This window comes from Scyliorhinus canicula, chromosome 5, assembly GCF_902713615.1.
Source record: "Scyliorhinus canicula chromosome 5, sScyCan1.1, whole genome shotgun sequence".
Lineage (NCBI taxonomy): Eukaryota > Metazoa > Chordata > Chondrichthyes > Carcharhiniformes > Scyliorhinidae > Scyliorhinus > Scyliorhinus canicula.
This window is the reverse complement of record NC_052150.1, coordinates 188,636,644-188,658,087: the sequence shown is the minus strand read 5'-3', so window position 1 is coordinate 188,658,087 and position 21,444 is coordinate 188,636,644. Positions and strand designations below refer to the sequence as shown.

The following is a 21,444-nucleotide window of genomic DNA, read 5'->3' as shown; positions in this document are numbered from 1 at the left end:
TTATCATAAAAAAATAAAAAGCAGTTTGTTCATGGGCAGGGTGGGCATAGAGGGAAATGGGCTAAATGCAGGCAAGTGAAATGAAAATCGCTTATTGTCACGAGTAGACTTCAGTGAAGTTACTGTGAAAAGCCCCTAGTGACCACATTCCGGCGCCTGTTCGGGGAGGCTGTTACGGGAATCGAACTGCGCTGCTGGCCTGCTTGGTCTGCTTTCAAAGCCAGCGATTTAGCCCAGTGTGGCATTGCACAATGGTTATCATTGTTGCTTCACAGCGCCAGGGACTTGGGGTTTGATTCCCGCTTAGGTCACTGTCATGCGGAGTCTGCACGTTCTCCCTGTGTCTGCGTGGGTTTCCTCCGGGTGCTCCAGTTTCCTCCCACAAACCCCGAAAGATGTGTTGTTAGGCAATTTGGACATTCTGAATTCTCCCTCTGTGTACCCGAACGGGCGCCGGAATGTGGCGACTAGGAGCTTTTCGCAACTTTGTTGCAGTGTTAATGTAAGCCTGCTTGACTCTTGTGACTCAATTGATTTCTCCTTCCCTCTGCCTCTCTTCATCCCTCTGTCTCTCTTCATACAACGGCAGCACAGTTGCTTCACAGCTTCAGGGTCCCAGGTTCGATTCCTGGCTTTGGTTACTGTCATGCGGAGTCTGCACTTTCTCCCTGTGTCTGCATGGGTTTTCGTCCAGGTGCTCCGGTTTCCTCCCACGGTCCAAAGATTTGCAGGTTAGGGAATTGGCTATGCTAAATTGCCCTTGGTGTCCAAAAAAGTTAGATGGGGGTACTGGGTAACAGGGATAGGTTGGAAGTGTGGACTTAAGTGGGGTGCTATTTCCAAGGGTTGGTGCAGACTCGATTGACCGAATGGCCTCCTGCACTGTAAATTCTATGATTCTATGAACATCCTTGTAGACGGAGAGTTATTGATCACCAGGGGGCAAGGAGGCAGACCCAGGAACTGCCTTTATTTTCCTTGGAGCAGAGGAGATTAAGGGGGGGGGACATAATTGAGATGTATAAAATTGAGGCATAATGTAGACGGGAACAAACGTTTCCCCTTTGCAAATGAATCAATGGCCGGGGTCATAGATTTACGGTAAGGGGCAGGAGGTTTAGAGGGCATGTGAGGAAAACAATTTTACACCGGATGGTGGCGGTTTGGAATTCGCTGCCCTAAAGGATGGTGGAGGCAGAGACACTCGTAACATAAATATTTAGATGTGCACTTGTGATCCCAGGGCGTACAAGGTTATGTATGGGCCAAGTGCTGGAAAATGGGATTAGAATAGTTAGGTGGTTGTTTTTGACTGGCGCAATTGTGATGGGCCAAAGGGTCTTTCCTGTGCTGTATGATTCTATGCCTCTACCTCTGCCAGTATAGGGATCAAACCTGTGCTGTTGGTGTTTCTCTGCACAAAGCTCTTGCCAACAGAGCTAACCTGCATCCCCTCAATCACTATTTCCTCAAGTCTAATTTTCCCATATTTCCACACCGCCATCCCTCTGAACAATCGCCTGTTCACCATCCTTGACGTAAGCAAATCTAAGTTCCTTTCCTTCCCTCTTTTAATTTTAAACCTTTGTCATCCAGTTGTAGATTTGGGGATATCTTGAACACTTAATGCTTTTGGGTTACCCTTCATTTAACTTTATCAGAGTAGCAAGAAGGAGGAGACGGTAAAAATTAGCCATTTAGGTACTATGTTGATTATGTGGTGTATAATAATCACTTATTGTGACAAATAGGCTTCAATGAAGTTACTGTGAAAAGCCCCTAGTCGCCACACTCTGACGCCTGTTTGGGGAGGCCAGTACGGGAATTGAACCCGCGTTGCTGCCTTGTTCTGCATTACAAGCCAGCTGTTTAGCCCACTATGCTCAACCAGGCCCAATTAATATAGCCTTGTTCAAGAGATGTAATTCATTCGGTTCAATTTTCTCTCAGTGGCAATAGTCTATTCTGTCAGTTGTCTGTCTCCAGAAATACATAATTATTTTTGAACATTAGACTTCACATGTTTTTCTTTGGAAGCCACCAATTTCTATTTTTGATTTCTAGTTTTCTGCACTGTAGTATTTGTTTCAACAGCATGCTGATGAGCAAAACAGCTGCAGCCAGTTGGTAATGAATTTTCACCTATATATGAATACTTTGGCTCAAAACTGTTTTTATACAGTGTACTGCTATTTGGAATAAATATAAATTAAAAGTTCTGTGCAAAATATTTTTCAAATTTAGTGTTAATCCAATTTTTTTCCCCCCCCCCAGGGCAAGTCTTATGTGTATGACTATGTTTTCCCATCAAATTCAACACAAGAACAAGTGTACAATGCCTGTGCAAAAAATATTGTCAAAGGTGAGTTATGTGAATGAAATATAGATTGTTTGAATTTGTTTTATAAGTTTTCCATTGCAAAGTATTAACAATTTTGAGTTGCACAGTATATTATATTGCATTCAAATTAATATTGCCTACTTGGCAAAATATACTCGTGCATACAATTGTTTGATTTCACTAGCCACAAATGTTTTGCATGTGAATGCTTTGCTTTACTTCTGTTTGCATACAATCTTGGTAAGGAGGATCTTGCAATCCACAAACTTTGTCCAAGTCTTTATTCTTGTATGGGCCATTGGGAATGCATCATCTCAGAAATCAAGAGACAAACTCTGGATTTAGTAAAAATTTGTGTAGTTTTTGTTTTCAAACAGACCAATATAGATTGTTAGTTGATGAGAGTGTTTCTGACCTCGCTGGTGGTTCATTTAATTGCATCCATGAGAGAGCTATTTACAAAAACTACATTACTGCACCTGAAGATACTTTACCGTGTCCCACACGTGGGAGATCCCAACCCCATCCGTGGCCTGTCCTGACCCAGCATCCGCATTAGTAATCAGGAATAAGGATCACAGCAATTTTTAATCTTTACTATTCAAAATGTCCTGAGAAGACCAGTTGCTAGTGGCGCTCAATTTTACTTCAAAATCACGACATCCCGTACTAAATTTGCAATAGTGGCATTTTAACAAACTGGTCAAGTAGTATAGGTGAGCAAGCCCTTTCAGTCCATTGTAGCTCAATCATCCAGAAATGTTATGATTCTCCTTTATAGTTTGCTTCCACTAATCCGTACAAAGCCCACTGCATGTAGAACTCTGGAATTTCCTCCCTAATCCCCTCTGCCTCCAAGATGCAGAGCAATTTGGCAAATTGGTTCCAAAATTGGCTAATGGCAGGAGGCAGAGGGTGATGGTCAAAGTTTATTTTTGTGACTGGAAGCCTATGTCCCGTGGTGTACTGCAGGGATTGATGCCCTAGGTGTGAATGTGTGGGATGTAATCAGTAAATTCGCAGATGGTGCAAAAATTGATGTGTGAGGAGGAACCTTGGATTACAGGAAGATACAGATGGGCTGAGAGGTTATGCATTTTGGGAGGACTAACAAGGCAAGGGAATACATAATGGATGATAGGGTGCTAGGAAGTACAGAGGACCAGAGGGACCTTTGGGTCTATGCCCAAAGATCCCTGTAGGCAGCAGGACCGGTAGATTTGGTAGTTATGAAGGCATATGCGATACTTACCATCTATTTATTTTTTAAATTTAAAGTACCCAATTTTTTTTTCCAATTGAGGGGCAATTTTAACGTGGCCAATCCACCTATTCTGCACATCTTTGGGTTGTGGGGGTGAAACCCATGCAGACACGGAGAATGTGCAAACTCCTCACGGACAGTGACCCAGGCCGGGATTCGAACCAGGTCCTCCGCGCCGTAGGCAGCAAGGCTAACCACTGTGCCACCGTGCTGCCCTTACTTGCCTTTTATTAGCTGAGGCACAGATTATAAAATCAAGGAGGTTATGATGGAGCTGTATAAAACGATCATTGGGTCACAGCTAAAGTATGTGTACAGTTCTGATTGCCACACTATAGGACAGATGTAATTGCACTAGAAATGGAGCAGAGGAGATTCACCAGGACGTTGCATGGGCTGGAGAGTTTCAGCTAAGAGAGACTTAATTAGTCTGGGGTTGTTTTCCTTGGATCAGAGAAGGCTGAGGGGGACCTGATTGAGACGTACAAAATTATGCGGGACATATATAGGGTAGATAGGAAGGAACTTTTCCTCTTGGCAGAGGGATCAATAACCAGGGAGCAGAGATTTTAAGGGAAGGGACAGGAGATTTAGAGGGTATTTGAGGAGAAACCTTGTCACCCAGACAGTGGTGCAAATCTGGATCTAACTATCTGAAAGGGTGATAGAGGCAGGAACCCTAACATTTAAATATTTGGATGAGCACTTGAAACGCCATAATGTACAAGGTTACTGGCCCATGTGCTGGAAAATAGGATTAGAATAGATAGGTGCAGACATGATGTGCCTAGGGTTTCTTGCTGTGCTGTGAAGCTTTGACTCTCTACCCCACTTGACAATCCTCTTCAACACCAAGTATTTTGTCACATAATGTCACATTTGACACTCAATTTTTGTCTTGTGTCTGTTAAGCATCCTGCGACGTTTTCCTACATTAAAGGTGCTATATAAATGGAAGTTGCTCTCATTGAACTTCCTGCTAGTAAGCATACAATTTGCCCTTTATTTGAATTTGCAGCCCTCTCCCGCACCCTACTGCCAGGATAGTTTGAAGTACTGTTGAAGATTTACCTTCTATAATATATCATATATTATCTTGTATACTCCATCCCATTCTCTGGCAACAGTCTCAAAAAAGCCAGTGTTCCCAACCTTGATGCCTCATATTACTTGCGTCATCAGCTAAGATGGCCTACTTCCACCTTCACTTGACTTCTCCTGTCTGCTCATCTGCTGAAATGCATATTCATGCCTTTGTTACCTTGGGACTTGACTGTTCTAATACGCCACTGGCTGATCTCCCACATTCTACTCTCCATTAACTTAAGTTTATACAAAACTGCCTGTAGCATAGCTCACAGCAAGGTCTGTTCTATCACTCACGGACCCATATTGTGAAACGTCTTGATTTTTGAAATTCTTTTGAATCCTTCACTACCCTGCTCCTCCTCATTTTGGTAATCGCCCCATGTCCCATATGCTTTTTTGAGATATCTGCACCCCTCTGAAATTTGGTGTCTCAAACATCCCTGTATTAAGCACTGCATTGTTTGTAGCCATGCTTTCAGTTGCTTTGGACCTAAGCTCAAGAATACCCCCCTCGTACCTCACTTTCCTCAAAAGTGCATCTCAGTGCCATATTTTGTTTTAAAATGCTCCTGTTAAGCACCATTGGACATTATTATGTTAAGAATGCCAAAAAATATAATTTGTTGATATCCCTTAAAAGCTGCTGCTTCTCTAGACTCAATCCCATGTTTCTCCTATCCATGTCAGTGAACTCTGTTAATAGCAATTTCAAGAGTCAGAAGATTGTGGGTCCAGGTCCCACCCAAAGACTTGAGCATGCAGTACCGAGGGAATGCTGTGCTGTCAGAGGTGCCAACATTTGGATGATTACAGGAAGATACAGTACATCTTCCATTACTTTTTTTTTTTTTTTTTTTTTTTTTCTTTTTTTTTTTTTTTTTTTTATAAATTTAGATTACCCAATTATTTTTTCCAATTAAGGGGCAATTTAGTGTGGCCAATCCACCTACTCTGCACATTTTTGGGTTGTGGGGGCGAAACCCACGCAGACACGGGGAGAATGTGCAAACTCCACACAGACAGTGACCCAGGGCCGGGATTCGAACCTGGGACCTCAGCGCCGTGAGGCGGTTGTGCTAACCACTAGGCCACCATCTTCCATTACTTGTACTGCATTGTCTTATCAATATAGTTCATTCTGTTTCTTTTAATGGCCATTACGCAATATTTGAATGTTCAATTCGCTAAAATTCCTATCTGCTTCAACTTCACCCATGGCTGAGTGAGTTTAATTATGGAGTACAGGAAACAGCGACATCAGATCCCTCCACAGAAGCTGAGGACTTGAGTTCAGTCAATTAAATGTGATAAAATCTTAGTTTTGGTAATGAACACCATGAAACCAAAAGATTGCCATAAAAATCCAACAGGTTCACTAAAGTCCTTTTTAGGAAAGGGATTCTGTTGTCCTTACCCAGTAGCTGATCAGATTCCAGACCCACATCAATGTGGTTGCCTCTTATCTGCGCTCTGAAATGGCCATACAACTAAGACTAGAATTTTCTTTTTTTAGTCCTTCATGCGATCTGGATGTCGCTGGCTTGGTCAGCATTTATTGCTCATCACAGAAGGTGGTGATGAGCTGCCTCCTTGAACCGCTGCAGTTCATGTGGTATAGGTAAACTCAGTACTGTTAAGGAGGGAGTTGCAGGATTTTGACCGTGAAAGAACGGTGTTATAGTTCCAAGTTAGGGTGGTGTGTGGTTTGGAGTGCAACTTGCAGATCGTGTTCCGATGTGTCTGCAGCCCTTGTCCTTCTGGATAGTAGTGGTCATATCTTTACAAAGTGCTGGCAAAGGAGTCTGGCTGAGTTTGTACATTGCATCTTCGAAACCGTACACACTGTCACCTGTGTGTTGGTGACGGAGGGAGCGAATGTTTTTGGAAGAGGTGCCAATCAAGCGGTCTGCTGATGGTGTTAAACTTCTCTGAGTGTTGTTGGAGCTTCACTCATCCAGGCAAATGGAGAGTATTCCATCACACTCCTGACATGTGCCCTGTAAATGGTGGCCATTCACCTGAGGAAGGAGCAGTGCTCCAAAAGCTAGTGTTTGAAACAAACATGTTGGACTTTAACCTGGTGTTGTAAGACTTTTTATTGTAAATGGTGGACAGGCTTTGGGGAATCTGGGTGAGTTACTCTATTTTTAGCCTTTGACCTCTTACAGCCACAGTATTTATATGGCTAATCCAGTTTCTAGTCAATAATAATCTTCATTAGTCACAAGTAGGCTTACATTAACACTGCAGTGAAGTTACTGTGAAAATCCCTTAGTCGCCACATTCCGACGCCTGTTCGGGTTCACAGAGGGAGCATTCAGAATGTTCAATTCACCTAAGAAGCACGCCTTTTGGGACTTGTGGGAGGAAACCCATGCAGACTCTGCACAGACAATGACCCAAGCGAGAATCTAACCCGGGACCCTGGCGCTGTAAAGTAACGATGCTAACCACTGCTACCATGATAGCGCCTAGGATGTTGGAGAGTGGAGGATTCGACGATGGTTACCATTAAATATCACGAGGCGATGGTTATATTCTCTTGTTGGAGGTAATCATTGCCTAGCATTTGTGTGGTGCTGATGCCCTGTGCCATTTGTCAGCTGAAGCCTGGATAATGCCCAGTCCTTGCTGCATTTGGACATGGATTGCTTCTTTATCTGAGGGGCATGTAGTCACAAACGACACACGACATTGTGCAATCAGTGAACATCCTCACTTCTGACCTTCTGATGGAGAGGTCATTGTTTTTAAAAAATTTTAGAGTACCCAATTCATTTTTTCCAATTAAGGGGCAATTTAGTGTGGCCAATCCACCTACTTTGCACATCTTTGGGTTGTGGGGGCGAAACCCACGCAAACACTGGGAGAATGTGCAAACTCCACACGGACAGTGACCCAGATCTGGGATCGAACCTGGGATCTCGGCGCCGTGAGGAAGCAGGGCTAACCCACTGCGCCACCACGCTGCCTGAGAAGATCATTGATGAAGCAGTTGAAGATGGTTAGGCCTAGATGCTCTGAGAAACTCCTGGTCAGTGCCTGGCATTTGTGTGGCAACATGGTAGCACAGTGGTTAGCAAAGTTGCTTCACAGCTCCAGGGTCCCAGGTTCGATTCCCGGCTTGGGTCACTGTCTGTTTGAAGTTTGCACTTTCTCCCCATGTCTGTGTGGGTTTCCTCCGGATGCTCTGGTTTCCTCCCACAGTCGAAAGATGTGCCATTTAGGTGGATTGGCCATTGTAAATTGCCCTTAGTGTCCACAAAAGAACACTGGGTGGGGTTACTGGGTTGTGCGCTTGGGTGGGGTGCTCTTTCCAAGGGCTGGTGCGGGCTCGATGGGCTGAATGACCTCCTTCTGCACTGTAAATTCTATGAAATGTTACTTGTTGCTTGTCAGTCCAAGCCTGGATTTTGTCTAGGTCTTGCTGTATTTGGACATGGATTACCCAGCATTGACCTTGGCGCTGGACCTGATCCAAGAAAGATTAAATCCAGCCAGCCCTGCAATCTTTGCTAACACCTGGGGAGTTGTGCCAAAATTGTGCACTGTCGAGCAACAGCCTGATTCAGTCATACTCACAAAATTGCATCTTTCAACCATCATCCCAGACAACCTGGTGAAGTTACAAACATGCACAGCAATATTGTAGAGAGCTAAGCAAACCCACATCCATTTGATTAGATCAATGCTATATAGTCCTCCCATATGAATGATTGTGGCACTTGAGCAACTAACCAGAGGAGGAGGCAGCCTCTGCGTGTCTGCTGTACGTAGCTGTACACATCTTCTACCAGAAAAATTGAATAGATGATCCATTTTGGCCGCCTCGTATGGTCCGCACCATAACAGATGCCAGTCTATATCAAGAAAGAGCTGAGTACAACAAAACTTATGGGCCCTGAAAGCATCTACATTGATGTGCTGAAAGCACGTGCTCCTGATCTACCCATGCCTTTAACCAAACTATTCCTGTACAGCTGCATCACTGACATTTGTCCAACAGAAAAGTGCCTAGATATGTCTAATCCATGTCTAATCCATTCAATCAATCCACTATCATCAGCTAAATGATGAAAAAGGTAAACAGTGCTATCAAACATCACTTATTTTTTTAGAAAACATTTTATTGAAGCATTTAATTTTCAGTTTAACAAATTGACATTCTAAACAGCCTACCGGCGCGACATATGCAACAATATTACAATAACATAACCAACTACCCCCCCGCCCTAGCTCCTAACTATCCATATATTAGATTCCCTGTCTCTTATTTTACACTGCCGTGACTCTCATTTTTCTTTCTCTTTCCCCCTCTCTCTCTCCCTTTCTGCTGATGTTTAGTTTTCCTTAAAAAAAAAAAGTTGATGAAAGGCTGCCATCTCGGAGCAAGCCCCTGAAGTGAACCTCAAGGGAAACTAAATCTTTTCCAGCCTGAGAAACCCTGCCCACTAACCCACACTCCTGACTTTGGAGGCTCCAAGTCCCTCCCTCCCATCACACACACACACACACACACACACACACACACACACCCATCCCTTCCAGGACCTCTGACATGACGTCCGCAAATCCCTGCCAGAATCCTCTTGACTTCGGACATGCCCAGAACATGTACAAGTGGTTCGCTGGATTACCCCGACACTGCCCGTGCCTATCCTCCATGTCCTCAAAAAAAACCTACTCATCCGGGCCACAGTCATGAGCCCTATGAACCACCTTGAACTGGATGAGGCTAAGCCTGGCGCACGACGAGGATGAATTGACTCTCTTCAAGGCCTTTTCCTATAGTCCAACTTCCACTTCCTCGTCACCGCCCCGATAGGGACCCTTTCCCACTCCATCAACTCCTTGTATATCTCCGAAACCCTCCCCTCGCCAACCCCAGTTTTTGACATCACCTTATCCTGTAGTCCCCTTGGAGGGAGGCGAGGAAAGCTTGGAACCTGCCTCCGGACAAAGTCCAGTACCTGCAGGTACCGAAACCCTTTCCCACCCGGCAACTCAAATTACTTGTCTAATGCCTCCAGGCTCAGGAAGCCCTCCTCAATGAAGAGATCCCCAAATCTCTCAATCCCTGCCCACTGCCACCTCCTAAAGCCCCCGTCCAGTCCTCCGGAACAAACCGTGCCACTGTTCGAAAAGTACCACCTTCACCCTCGGTCTTACCAGCCCCATACAAAACCCAAGATTGCTGTGTTCATCTTCCTGAAAAAAGCCTTGGGTTTTAAAATTGGAAGATATTGGAAAAACAAACAGCAACCTCTGGAGGACTGTCATCTTCACAGTCTGTACCCTCCTTGCCAATGACAGCAGGAGCATGTCCCACCTACGGAAATCTCCTTTTGTTTGCTCGACCACCCTGCCCAGATTTAACTTGTGGAGCTGACCCCAGTCCCTAGCCACCTGCATCCCCAGGTACCTAAAACTCTTCCCCACCATTTTAAACGGTAACTCCCTCAGTCTTCTCTCCTGCCCTCGTATCTGGATCGCTCTAACCCATATTTTTTTTTTAATGTTTTTATTCTCCATTTTCACATTTTCCTCACATTCACACCCCACCCCCAAACAGTAAACGGTAACAAATGCAAAGTCAATCCCCTTAACAATAACAACGATCCCATCCTCCCACCGCCCAAACAACGGCCCATCTGCCAATATATGCATCCAATAAAACAAACCCTCCCACGGTGGAAACAAAAGAGAAAGGAGTCTGGCACCGCCCATGGTCACCATAAAATCCACTCTCCCTCCCCACACGCATGCGCGCACACGCACGCACACACAACGCCGTCCAACCTCTGAAAGAGTACCGTATGTGATACTCAAGAGTTGTAAACCCTCCCCTCCCGCCCACTGCCTCTCATAAAACTCCTCTCTCCCCCCCCCCCCCCCCCCAAACTTTCCACTCCGGCAAGACCACTCGGACCCTGTGCTGCCAGGCTCCGATGGCCGCAGCCCCTCCCCCCACCTCACTCCCGTTCACTGGCCGGTTTAAACCTTCCGCATCTCCTTCCCCATCGAGCTAAGCTGATCACCGTGCTGCAACACCGTCTCCTCCACTTCCTTCAGTGCCTCCCCTTGCGCCCGCACCTCCGCCACTGCACCCGCCGTCGCCACCGGGGAAATCGCCTCCTCCACCAGCACACACACAACCTTCCTCATCGCCTCCAGGTGTTTTGTGAACTGCCTTTTGAATTCTGCAGCCATCACCGTGGTTATTTCTTCAGCCTTCAGCAATGCGGCCTCCCCTGGTGCTCCAGCCTCCTTTTTCCCTGGTGACCCCGTGGTGACTTTGCCTTTCCCCAACGGGCCCTCAGCTGCTTTTTTAACGGCCGTTTTCTTACCGACCCTTGATATCATCTTCTGCTGTGCCTCCTCTGCACCTTCTCCGTGCCTTTGGCGCCTCCATGGACCCTGGGACCGGGCTTAAAGTCCCGAAAATGCCGTTCCCGATCGGGAGCCCTCCGTTGCGCGGCCGCCTCCTGCCTGCCGTCCGCTCTTACCCATATTTAACTTGTAGCCTGAGAACCGACCAAATTCTTCCAATATCTCCATAATTCCAGTCATCCCCCCCCCGGCAACGGGTCTGTTATGTAAAGGAGCAAATTGTCCGCATAGAGCAAGAGACCCTATGCTCCCCCCCCCCCCCCCCCCTTCACTATCCCCCGCCAGACGTTCGAAGACCTAAGGACCATTGACAAGGGTTCTAAGGTCAGGGAAAACAGCAGTGGGGAGAGTGGACATCCCTGTCTTGTCCCCCTACACAAACTAAAGTATTCTGACCGGACCCGTTTGGCTTTACATTCACCACCGGTGCCTGTTCTAGCAACCGGACCCAATCCACAAATCCCTGCCTTAACCCAAACCTTCCTAGGATATCCCACAAGTACTTCCACTCCACCCGATCAAAGGCCTTTTCTGCATCCATGGATACTACCACCTCTACCTCGCACCTCTCCGCTGGCATCATTATAACATTTAGGAGCCGTCTAATGTTGGACGTCAATTGCCATCCCTTCGCAAATCTCGTCTGGTCCTCCCCTATTACCCCCGGGATACAGTCCTCTATGTGGCCAAGATCTTTGTCAGCAACTTCGCATCTACATTCAAAAGAGAGATCGGCTTATATGATCCACAGCTCTCTGGATCCTTATCCTGCTTCAAAATAAGGAAAATCGAAGCCTGCGATAGCGTTTGTGGGGGGAGCACCCCCAGCTCCTTGGACTCATTAAAAACCTGTACTAGGAGCAGCCCCAGCAACCGGGAGAACTTTTTGTAAAACGTTACCTGGTATCCATCAGGTCCCGGAGCCGTACCCGATTGCATCACCCCCAGTCAGTCTATCACCTCCCCATGCCCGATTGGGCCTCCCAAGCTCTTTTGACCGGCCCATTCAGTCCACGAACATTCCACGTGACCAACCTGGTCCAGGGGCACCCTACCCCCTGTCGATCAGCCATAGCCTCTCATAGGCCAGCCCTTGGCCCGTGCCCCACACCTCACCTGGCCCGCCCTCTGGCAGCTACCTTCATCAACTCTTCTCCTCTACTGCCTTAAAATTCCTCTCCCCATCAGCAGTCTAACCCCCCCCCCCTCCCTTTACGTTGGTCTTCTGCTCACCCCCCCCCCCCCCCCCCCCCCCCCCCCCCCCCCCCCCACGTTGCTTCTGTGAACTAACCCTCCCAGCTAGCCTGGCAGACTCAGTGCCTATCATCCTACCCCCCCATTGGTTTCCCTCCCTCCTGCTCTTAATGCAAACTTTCAAAACAATGGCAAGAAGCAAGAACAAACAAACAATCCCTCCCAAGGTCTGAGCACAAAGGTCCACCTCTCCTCCCGTAACAAAGTATTATCTATTCAGCTGACCCCACACCGAACCGAATGAAAAACGGAAAAAGAAAATATATATACAAAGCCTCAAACATCATTTCGAACATCGCAAATTGAACGTTGAAAGTTTAAAGTTTTACAGAACGTAGCTCATATCTCAGTTCCCCGCAGTCACAGTGCGGCCGCATTTAGAGTATTGCGTGCAATTCTGGTCGCTGCATTATAGGAGGGATGTGGAAGCATTGGAAAGGGTGCAGAGGAGATTTACCAGGATGTTGCCTGGTATGGAGGGAAGATATTATCAGGGAAGGCTGAGGGACTTGAGGCTGTTTTCGTTAGAGAAGAAGGTTAAGAGGTGACTTAATTGAGGCATACAAGATGATCAGAGGATTAGATAGGGTGGACAGCGAGAGCCTTTTTCCTCGGATGGTGATGTCTCGCACGAGGGGGACATAGCTTTAAATTGAGGGGAGATAGATATAGGACAGATGTCAGAGGTAGGTTCTTTACTCCGAGAGTAGTAAGGGCGTGGAATGCCCTGCCTGCAACAGTAGTGGACTCGCCAACACTAAGGGCATTCAAATGGTCATTGGATAAACATACGATGATAATGGAATAGTGTAGATGGGCTTTAGAATGTATTCACGGGTCGGCGCAACATCGAGGGCCGAAGGGCCTGTACTGCGCTGTAATGTTCTTTGTTCTAAAGCTCAAGGTCTTCATTCTCCCATCAGCTTATTGTCTTCCATAAATTTCACCACGTGCTCCGGCGAGCCAAAGTACAATTCCCGACCCTCATAGGTCACCCATAGACGGGCTGGGTAAAGCAGTCCAAACGTTATTCCTTTTGCATACAGGGTGGACATGACCTTGTCGAAACTCGCCCTCCTCTTTGCGAGTTCTGCTCCCAAGTCCTGGTGCACTCTGATCTCAGCATCTTCCCGCATACACCGCCTCGTCTTCCTGACCCATCTCCTAATAAGTTCCTTGTCTAGGAACAGATGCAGTCGTACCACCATCACCCTCAGGGGCTCACACCCTGGGACTTTCGCATAAGTGCCATGTAGGCCTGGTCCACCTGCAATGGCTTGGCGAACGAACCTTCCCCCATCAGCCTCTCCAGCATGTTTCCTACATGCACACCATCATCCGATCCTCCTTTCTCCTCGGGCAGACCCACGATCCGGATGTTCTGCCTCCGAGAATGGTTCTCCAGGTCCTCCACCTTCTCCAGCAATCGCTTCTGCTGGTCATGCAGTCTCCTGACATCCGCTGCCATCGAGGTGGACTGCTCCTCGTGCTCCCCTTCCTGCTCCTCCAACCTCTGGATCGCCTGTCCGTGGGTCGTCAGTCTCGCCTCCACGTGGTCAACCACTGCCCTAATCGAGCCCACCGCCTGGGCCAGGTCTTCCGCACGCTCCTTACATTGTTGGGAGAACTTCTCATTCAAGAATCTCATCAACTGGTCCGTCGACCACTGAGCTGGCGGGGCCAAACCCTGCGCATCTGCCATTGCCACACTCAAAATCTGGTCCTCGCTCGCTACCAACTTCTGATTCCTCCTTTTCCGATATTTCCTGGGGCGCAGCTCCATAAACTAGGGGTCCCCTCCTTCTGTTCCTGCTTCTACACCCTTACTTCACAAAATTCCTACAACCATCCGTCGTAAAAGCCACAAAACGACCACCATGAGCGGGAGCTTTCACTCCATGGACGCCACCGGAAGTTGCTATCAAACATCACTTACTCACCAGTAATTCATTTAGATACTCCGTTCTGGTTTCGCCCAGGCCATCGGCTCCAAACCTCATTAGAACCTTGATCTAAACATGTCAGAGCTGAATTCCAGAGATGAGATGGGGTGACTGCCTCAATGGCGTCAAGGAACCTGAGAATTGAAGGCCATGTGAATCGGGACAGGTACTTTGCATTGTTTGGTGTCATACCCAGCGCAACCAAAATGATTGTTGGTTGGATGCCAATCCCCTCAGCCCAAGAGCATTTCCGTAGGAGTCCCTCAGTGCAGTGTCCAAGGCCAAATCATTGTAGCTGCTCTATCAATGACCTCCTTCTATCATAAAGTGAAGAGATTTGCTGCAGTTTCACTCTGAACTGCAGCAAGATATGGACAGTGTTCGGGCTTGGGCTGATAAGTGGCAAGTAACATTTGCACCGTACAAGTACCAGACAGAGTCTAACCACTGCTACTTAGCATTTGGCCATTGCGATTACATGGAATAGAATTTGCAGTGCAGAAGAAGGCCATTCAGCCCATCGAGTCTGCACCAGCCCTTGGAAAGATCATCCCAATTAAGCCCACACCTCCACCCTATCTCCGTTAACTCATAACCTACGGGCAATTTAGCATAGCCAATCACCTAATCTGCACATCTTTGGACTGTGGGAGGAAACCAGAGCACCCAGAGGAAACCCACAAAGATACGGGGAGAACGTGCAGACTCTGCACAGTGACCCAAGCCGGGAATCGAACCTGGGACCCTGGAGCTGTGAAGCAGCTGTGCTAATCACTGTGCTACCGTGCTGTCCAATTGGTGAATCTGAACCTATGTCATCCATCTATAAGATGCTTTGCAGCAATTTGCCGAGGCTTCTTTGGCAGCATCCTACCATCTCATGACTTCCACTGCCTAGTCGAACAAGAGCAATGTGTATGTGGGAACACGGTCACCTGCAAGTTTCCCCCTCCGAGTCACTTGTGATACTAACTAGGAAATATATAACCACCCCTTCATCTTCAACGGTTCAAAATCCTGAAACCTGGGGGAATCAATGCAAACTATACTACAGTTCAAGAAAATGTTCCTCCACCACCTTCTCAAGGGCATTTGGGATGGGCAATTGCTCTTGCCAGTGAACCCCACATCCCATGAACAAATGAAAAAATGTGAAATTTCTGCTATGCTTCCATCGATTCAGCGGTCATTCCTAGTTTGCAAATGTCATGATTTTCAAATATAAATTTGCATTGAGTTGCGGAATCCAAATTATTAATTAAGATCAGAAATTGTCAGAACTCTGTATACCATCCCTCTGGTCCTCTACTCCAGTATGCCCCTACCCCACCCATGCCATCATTCAGTTAACAAACACTCGTGTGTCCAGTTCTTTTGCTAATTTCCTATCCCTGGTTGTTGCCTTGAATCCCCACTGCTTAAAGCTTTAGTTGTAGTTTCTTTTTGCAGGCTTCGTCAAACATGTTTTGGAATTCAAAGTGCATCACATCATAGGACCAGTCCATTTTGCATATTACTTCAACAAATTGCATTTGAATCGAGCCTTTTGTAGAAAAATGTCCCACGGCTCTTTTTAGAAGCATTTGGGGGAAAATGAGTATGAAGCCAGGGGTGTAACCTAAAGTGTAGATTTTAACAAATCGATGGAACTAGAGTTGCTAGGGGATTTAAGGAGGAAAATTTAGTGAGACTGGGTGATTGAAGGCATAGCTAGCAGTGATAGATAGCAAAAAGTGGGGATGCACAAGATCACAGTCAAAGTGTACATCTATGATGCCTTTTCATGCAGAATTTGAGGCCCATTGGAAGAGCCTATTTTATACCAGCATACAAGTTGGGAGCTGGCCACTTAGTCTGCTTCACCATCTAGTAAGATCACTGTTGATCTGATTATAACAGCAACTCCACATTCCTGGCTACTCATGGTAGCTTTTCACATCACTTCCTTAAAATATTCAAAGACTCTCTCCCTCAAAAGGTGATAGAAGCAGAGTTCCAAAGTCTCATGGCCCTCAGAAAATAATTCTCCTAATCTCTGTCCTAAAGGGGTGACCCCTTTCTTTTAAACACATCCCCAGTTCTAGATTATTCCACCAGAGGAAGCATCCTTTCCACATCCACCCTGTCAAAACCACTCAAGATCTTGTGTTTCGATCAAGTCACTTCTTAATCTTCTAAGATACAAGCCTGGACTGTCCAACGTTCCTAAGATTTTTGAAAAAATTTCAATTAATGGGCAATTTAGCGGGGCCAATCCATCTTTGGGTTGTGGGGGTGAGACCCGCACAGACTGGCAGAATGTGAAAACTCTACACTGATAAGGGCCGGGATCGAACCCGGGTCCTTGATGCTGTGAGGCAGCAGTGCTAACCACGTGTGCCTCCCTTTCCTTCCTAAGATAACGCACCCAGTCTAGTAAACTTTCTCTGAACTACTTTCAAATGCATTTACATTCTTCCTTAAATAAGGAGACCAATACTGCAGATGTGGCCCTGTATAGCTGATGTGTATAGTGGGATATGGGAAGCGACTAGAAAAGAGGAATTGAATCCCAAGGTTAGTAACGTATTGAATAGCAGAGCAGGTTTGATGGGGCATATGGTTTTCTCCTATTGTGTTTTTGTGCTGAAGTACTTGCAACAGATTGGCATGGAGATTTGTTATGGTCAGTTTGTGCTCACTTTGTTATTATTTTTTGTTCCCCTTCTAGATGTACTTGATGGATACAATGGTACAATATTTGCATATGGGCAGACGTCCTCTGGTAAAACTCACACTATGGAAGTAAGTGTTTTCTCTACTCATCTGTGCGATCACCAAAAGGAGTGTACTTGGTATTCATCCATTATTTATCTGTGCCTGCCAAATCACAATTTATTTGTAAAAGCAACAATTTTTGGTTGCTTTTGAACAAATTGAATACTGCTGGCATGGGCACTGGGCTTTGGCTGCTGAAATCTATTTCCAAAGATATAAAAAGACCTCCACCTACATAACTTGGGTTTTTACCCCTAGAGTTGTCTAAGTGTTGAAACGTTTTGCTTTACGACAGTGATTCAGGACCAGTTGTTGCAGATTTATTTGCAGAGCAGTAGAAATACTGGGCTATAAAAGCTGAGCTTTTCCTCCCTCCTGCTGAAATCAACAGTTAACTTATTTATTCAGAATGCAACAGTTAACTTGTTTGGCTTAAGGGACTGTATGTCTGATTGTCATTTATAATATCATTGTATTTCTACTTACAGGGAACACTTCATGATCCTGATTGTATGGGAATAATTCCCAGGATATCCCAAGATATTTTTAATTACATTTACTCCATGGATGAAAATTTGGAATTCCACATCAAGGTAAAAGTGCCTTTTGAAGCAAATTTAGTGGATGTGGCTGTCACTGGCAAGGCTGCTATTCAGTGCTTATCCTTAGTTGTCCTTGAAGGTCATGTTGCAACTTTTTCTTCAACCACTGTCCATGTAGTGCTTTGATACACGTGAGTAACTTGCTTGGGTCACTTTTAGAGAGTAATTGAGTTATGTATTGGCCAGACCATATAAGAACGAAAGGTTTCCATCCCTGAAGGGCAATAGTGAACCAGTTGCATTTTTTAAAATCCATTGGCAACAACCATCACCTTTTACTGGTTTCACTTGTTTTGTTTGCAGACATTTTTAAAAAAATCCTCAAAACAGCTGCTTTGGGATTTGTTTGCATTTGCTGGAATATTAGACGAGTAATATAACTGTTAAAGAATTTCTGAGACCATCTCTTATTTTAATGAACATTACCATGTTCTTTGAGATTAACTGCTGTCATTTAACTTGTATCTTCCAGGTTTCATATTTTGAAATTTACATGGACAAGATTAGGGATCTTTTAGATGGTAAGAGTTTTCTGATATAAGTAGTGTTTATAATGATGAATTGGTAATTTGAGCTTTATATCACTCACTGGGGATTTCCTTTTGTACATGAATTATACATTTGGAAGTGGCGTTGCCAAATAAAATTCAGTTGAAGTCCTCGGCACAGTTGCAGAAGTTGTGTGGCTATAGCTTTGTAGATTTAAAGATGATGGCCAATATTCTTTAAATATTTTAAATTGTTTTATATTAAAAAAAAAGTTAACTTCTGAGGTGCATCGTGAAATTCCAACTGCAAGATGGAGTTAAATCATGCTTTCTGTTACTCTTATTTTTCTGAGATTTGGTGTTTGGCCAAATGCAATTGTGCTACCCTGTCACAATTTCTTTGCTATGTGGTCAGAGTAGTGTATACTTTATTCCTGAAGAACTTTCTGTAATCATTGATGTGAGGCTTTTTACTGTCACTCACATCATTCCAATTTTCTTCAGAACTGGGTCATCTGCCAACAATTCTTCTTGGAGCCTTATTTTTTTTGCCATTGGAAAAATTTTACATTTCTGTACACAACTAAAGATTGCTGCCACACAAAATAATTGCTTTACTGTAGGAAAGAAACAGTTTATCTAAATTGAAATATTATGATGTTAGACCACACCCCTAAGTTTTGGTAATCTATTGGGGACCAATAAAGGTGTTGTTTAAAGTAGGTAAGGTCTGAGATTTAAATAAGAGAATAAAGCCACAAGATTCCACAAGTTTTGAACAAACAAAAATGAACTTTACTATACAAGGTCAAAAAGACAAAATAATTTACATTATTTATCTTGTACTCTAACATTCAGGGTTAAGATGAGGTGCATTGAATTAACAGACAAACTGGTCAAACATACCACTTTGCACAAATGTCAAATGCAACCAAAACCGAGTCCGTGGATTTCTCAACAGCCCACCCAGATGTCAGTAACAAGTCAACCAATCTCTGAAATTTCGTCTTTCTGACTAGGAGGTATATCTATCTTTACCTTCTTGAAGCTCTAACCTGAAATTTTCTGCACAACCTGCTCCAACTTGGACTGCATCAACAATGGGCCACATCGCAGGGTTTCCATCTTGTCTCCTGAGATTCCATTCCCCTGGATTCCCAAGTATATACTCGAGCACCAGCTTGCGAACAAAACTTCAGCTCATTGGCCTTGCTGAGCAGAACACAACTGCTCTTTGTCTGCAGCATGAAGTCAACAACTTGCAGTTGCCTTCTTCGCGTATAGTCTGCTCTTTGCAGCCCTTTCTGTTTGGAGCCAGTTTTTCTTCTCTCTCTTTAACTGAACTAGGACCACTTCTCACTCCTGTCCCCTCTCTGGGACTCTCTTTTGGGCCCCATCCCCTGCCTGGGAGATTTGTTCTCAATGGTGCTCCCGGTCACATCTGGGTTTATGTGGCATGCTTTCTTCAGATCTGTGCACTGGACCCAAAGAACACCAAATAAAATGCAAAACTGCATGTACAGCCCGCTCATGGATGGGGGTGCGCAAAAGCTTGAGATACATCGGAAGTTGAGGTTCCTGACCTCCATTCTCAACAAAGTATGGATTTCATAATAGTTGTCGATACTGGCATTAGTCATCTCTCCCTGTTCTACTTTTCTGCTCGTTTCCTTTTAATTTTTCCTCCTGCTATGACCACTGGCGGAGTGGCAGTTTTTTATGACTGGAGAGTTGTTCCCACTGCTCAGTGAATTATCTACTTATTCTAGACACTATCTCATTTTAAAAATAAATGTTTTTTTATTGGATTTTTGATTCTAGACACTATCACTATCACAGATTGGTGTGGGTAAGCTCAATCTGCATTATTTGAGTTGGTTCCTTGCAAATGAAGGTGGATGTTACCAATACTCATTGAGAGTGAAACCACTATGTAATATATATTTCACTCTTGCTCAGTTATATAGGCTTGGCGTACATTATTTTGAGAAACATTTCACTGGCATTTATTGAATGCCATCCTAGCTCACTTTAGTCATAATAGTCTGCCCAGTATCATTTGATTTTTAAATAATGGTATTGATGCTGAAAATGTTAAATATTGAATAATTTATAACATTGTGCGAGGGTATGCAGGTATTTTTGTATTGTATAAAAGCAACAACTGATACCCAATAATCTCTTGCCTTCTGTTCCTAACTCTTTTTCTAGAAAAACTAGGTTTTGGATGTTGGCTGACAGTGTAATTAAAAACCTGACTTCTCTGCAAGCAGTTTGTTTTACTAACTAGCATAAATCTGTTGATTTTATAATGATTCATTATTTAGAAAGTTTAGTCTACCCACCGGAGAATGCCCAAAACTTAATTTCCTGCGCAGAGTCCTGTATCTTATAGATAATAGACTGCTTATAAGGTCACACATAACCATCAGATTTTGTAGCACTACTTTAGTTTTGCTTTTACACAATTTTACCTGAACTCTTCGAATTAGTTATCGCTGTATAAACTGTTTGAAAGAGTTTAACGGGGAAGCGTAGGCCTTGATATCTGTACGCCATTTTAAGATCAGCTGGTTATTTAAAAAAATGATTCTAAGACTACTAAATTATTTTATCTCCGTTTTTGAGTATTTTTGCATAAACAATTAATGTAGTTAACATTGGTAGAAGTGGACATAATGTGAAGCTATCTTAATATTCACCTCCACATCACTTTGACTTTATTTGGATGGAATGTTGACCAAACATCAAAAATTTGTGTATTGAAACATGTTTTTCCACAAAAAGAAAAATGTGTAAAGGAATACGGACGGTGAAACGAAATTCTAGTCAGGAAATTATTTTGGGCCACGCAATTGGTCGGTACCTGCCCTCGATTCCCTCTGGCAGGCCCATTATGATGTTCTGCCGCCTTGACCGATTTTCTTGGTCCTCCGCATTTCGCTTCAGGCTCCTCTGGGTTGCCACCAACCTCTTAATTTGGCCTCTAGGATGACAATTTGGTTGCTCTGGTCCGTCAAGGCTTTCTCCAGCTCCTTTATTGTAATCTGTTGGGCCTCCAATCTCTTTCCCACTCTGCCACTGCCACTTTGACTGTCGCCTTTATTTCAGCCTTAATATCGTGTCTCAACTCCTTTAGTTCCCTGGTGAGGCACGTCTTCAATCCATCGCCTAGCCGGGGGTGTGGTGGGTGCTCGTTTTTCAGGTCGCCAGTCTCCCCCTCTCTGGGGTGACCAGGGGGCCCTCACCTTGTGGGTCTGCTGCTCGCTACTCCTGTCCCTTGCCACAGTTTTTGGTGTCTCTGCGGCCTCTTTAA

General features: G+C 44.9%; 1 protein-coding gene across 3 annotated transcripts in view; it reads left to right on the top strand.

Annotated features, from left to right (window-relative positions):
• Positions 1–21,444, top strand: part of LOC119966490 (kinesin-1 heavy chain) — a 152,840-nt gene that overhangs the window by 50,237 nt on the left and 81,159 nt on the right. For 2 of the 3 annotated variants that reach the window (XM_038798261.1, XM_038798262.1), the window contains exons 2-5: positions 2,275–2,362; positions 16,992–17,065; positions 17,527–17,631; positions 18,113–18,161. In XM_038798261.1, the coding sequence (XP_038654189.1) occupies positions 2,275–2,362; positions 16,992–17,065; positions 17,527–17,631; positions 18,113–18,161 (316 nt within the window). Of the gene's footprint in view, positions 1–2,274; positions 2,363–16,991; positions 17,066–17,526; positions 17,632–18,112; positions 18,162–21,444 lie in introns of those variants that run through there. The other variant, XM_038798263.1, reaches the window with a different exon arrangement.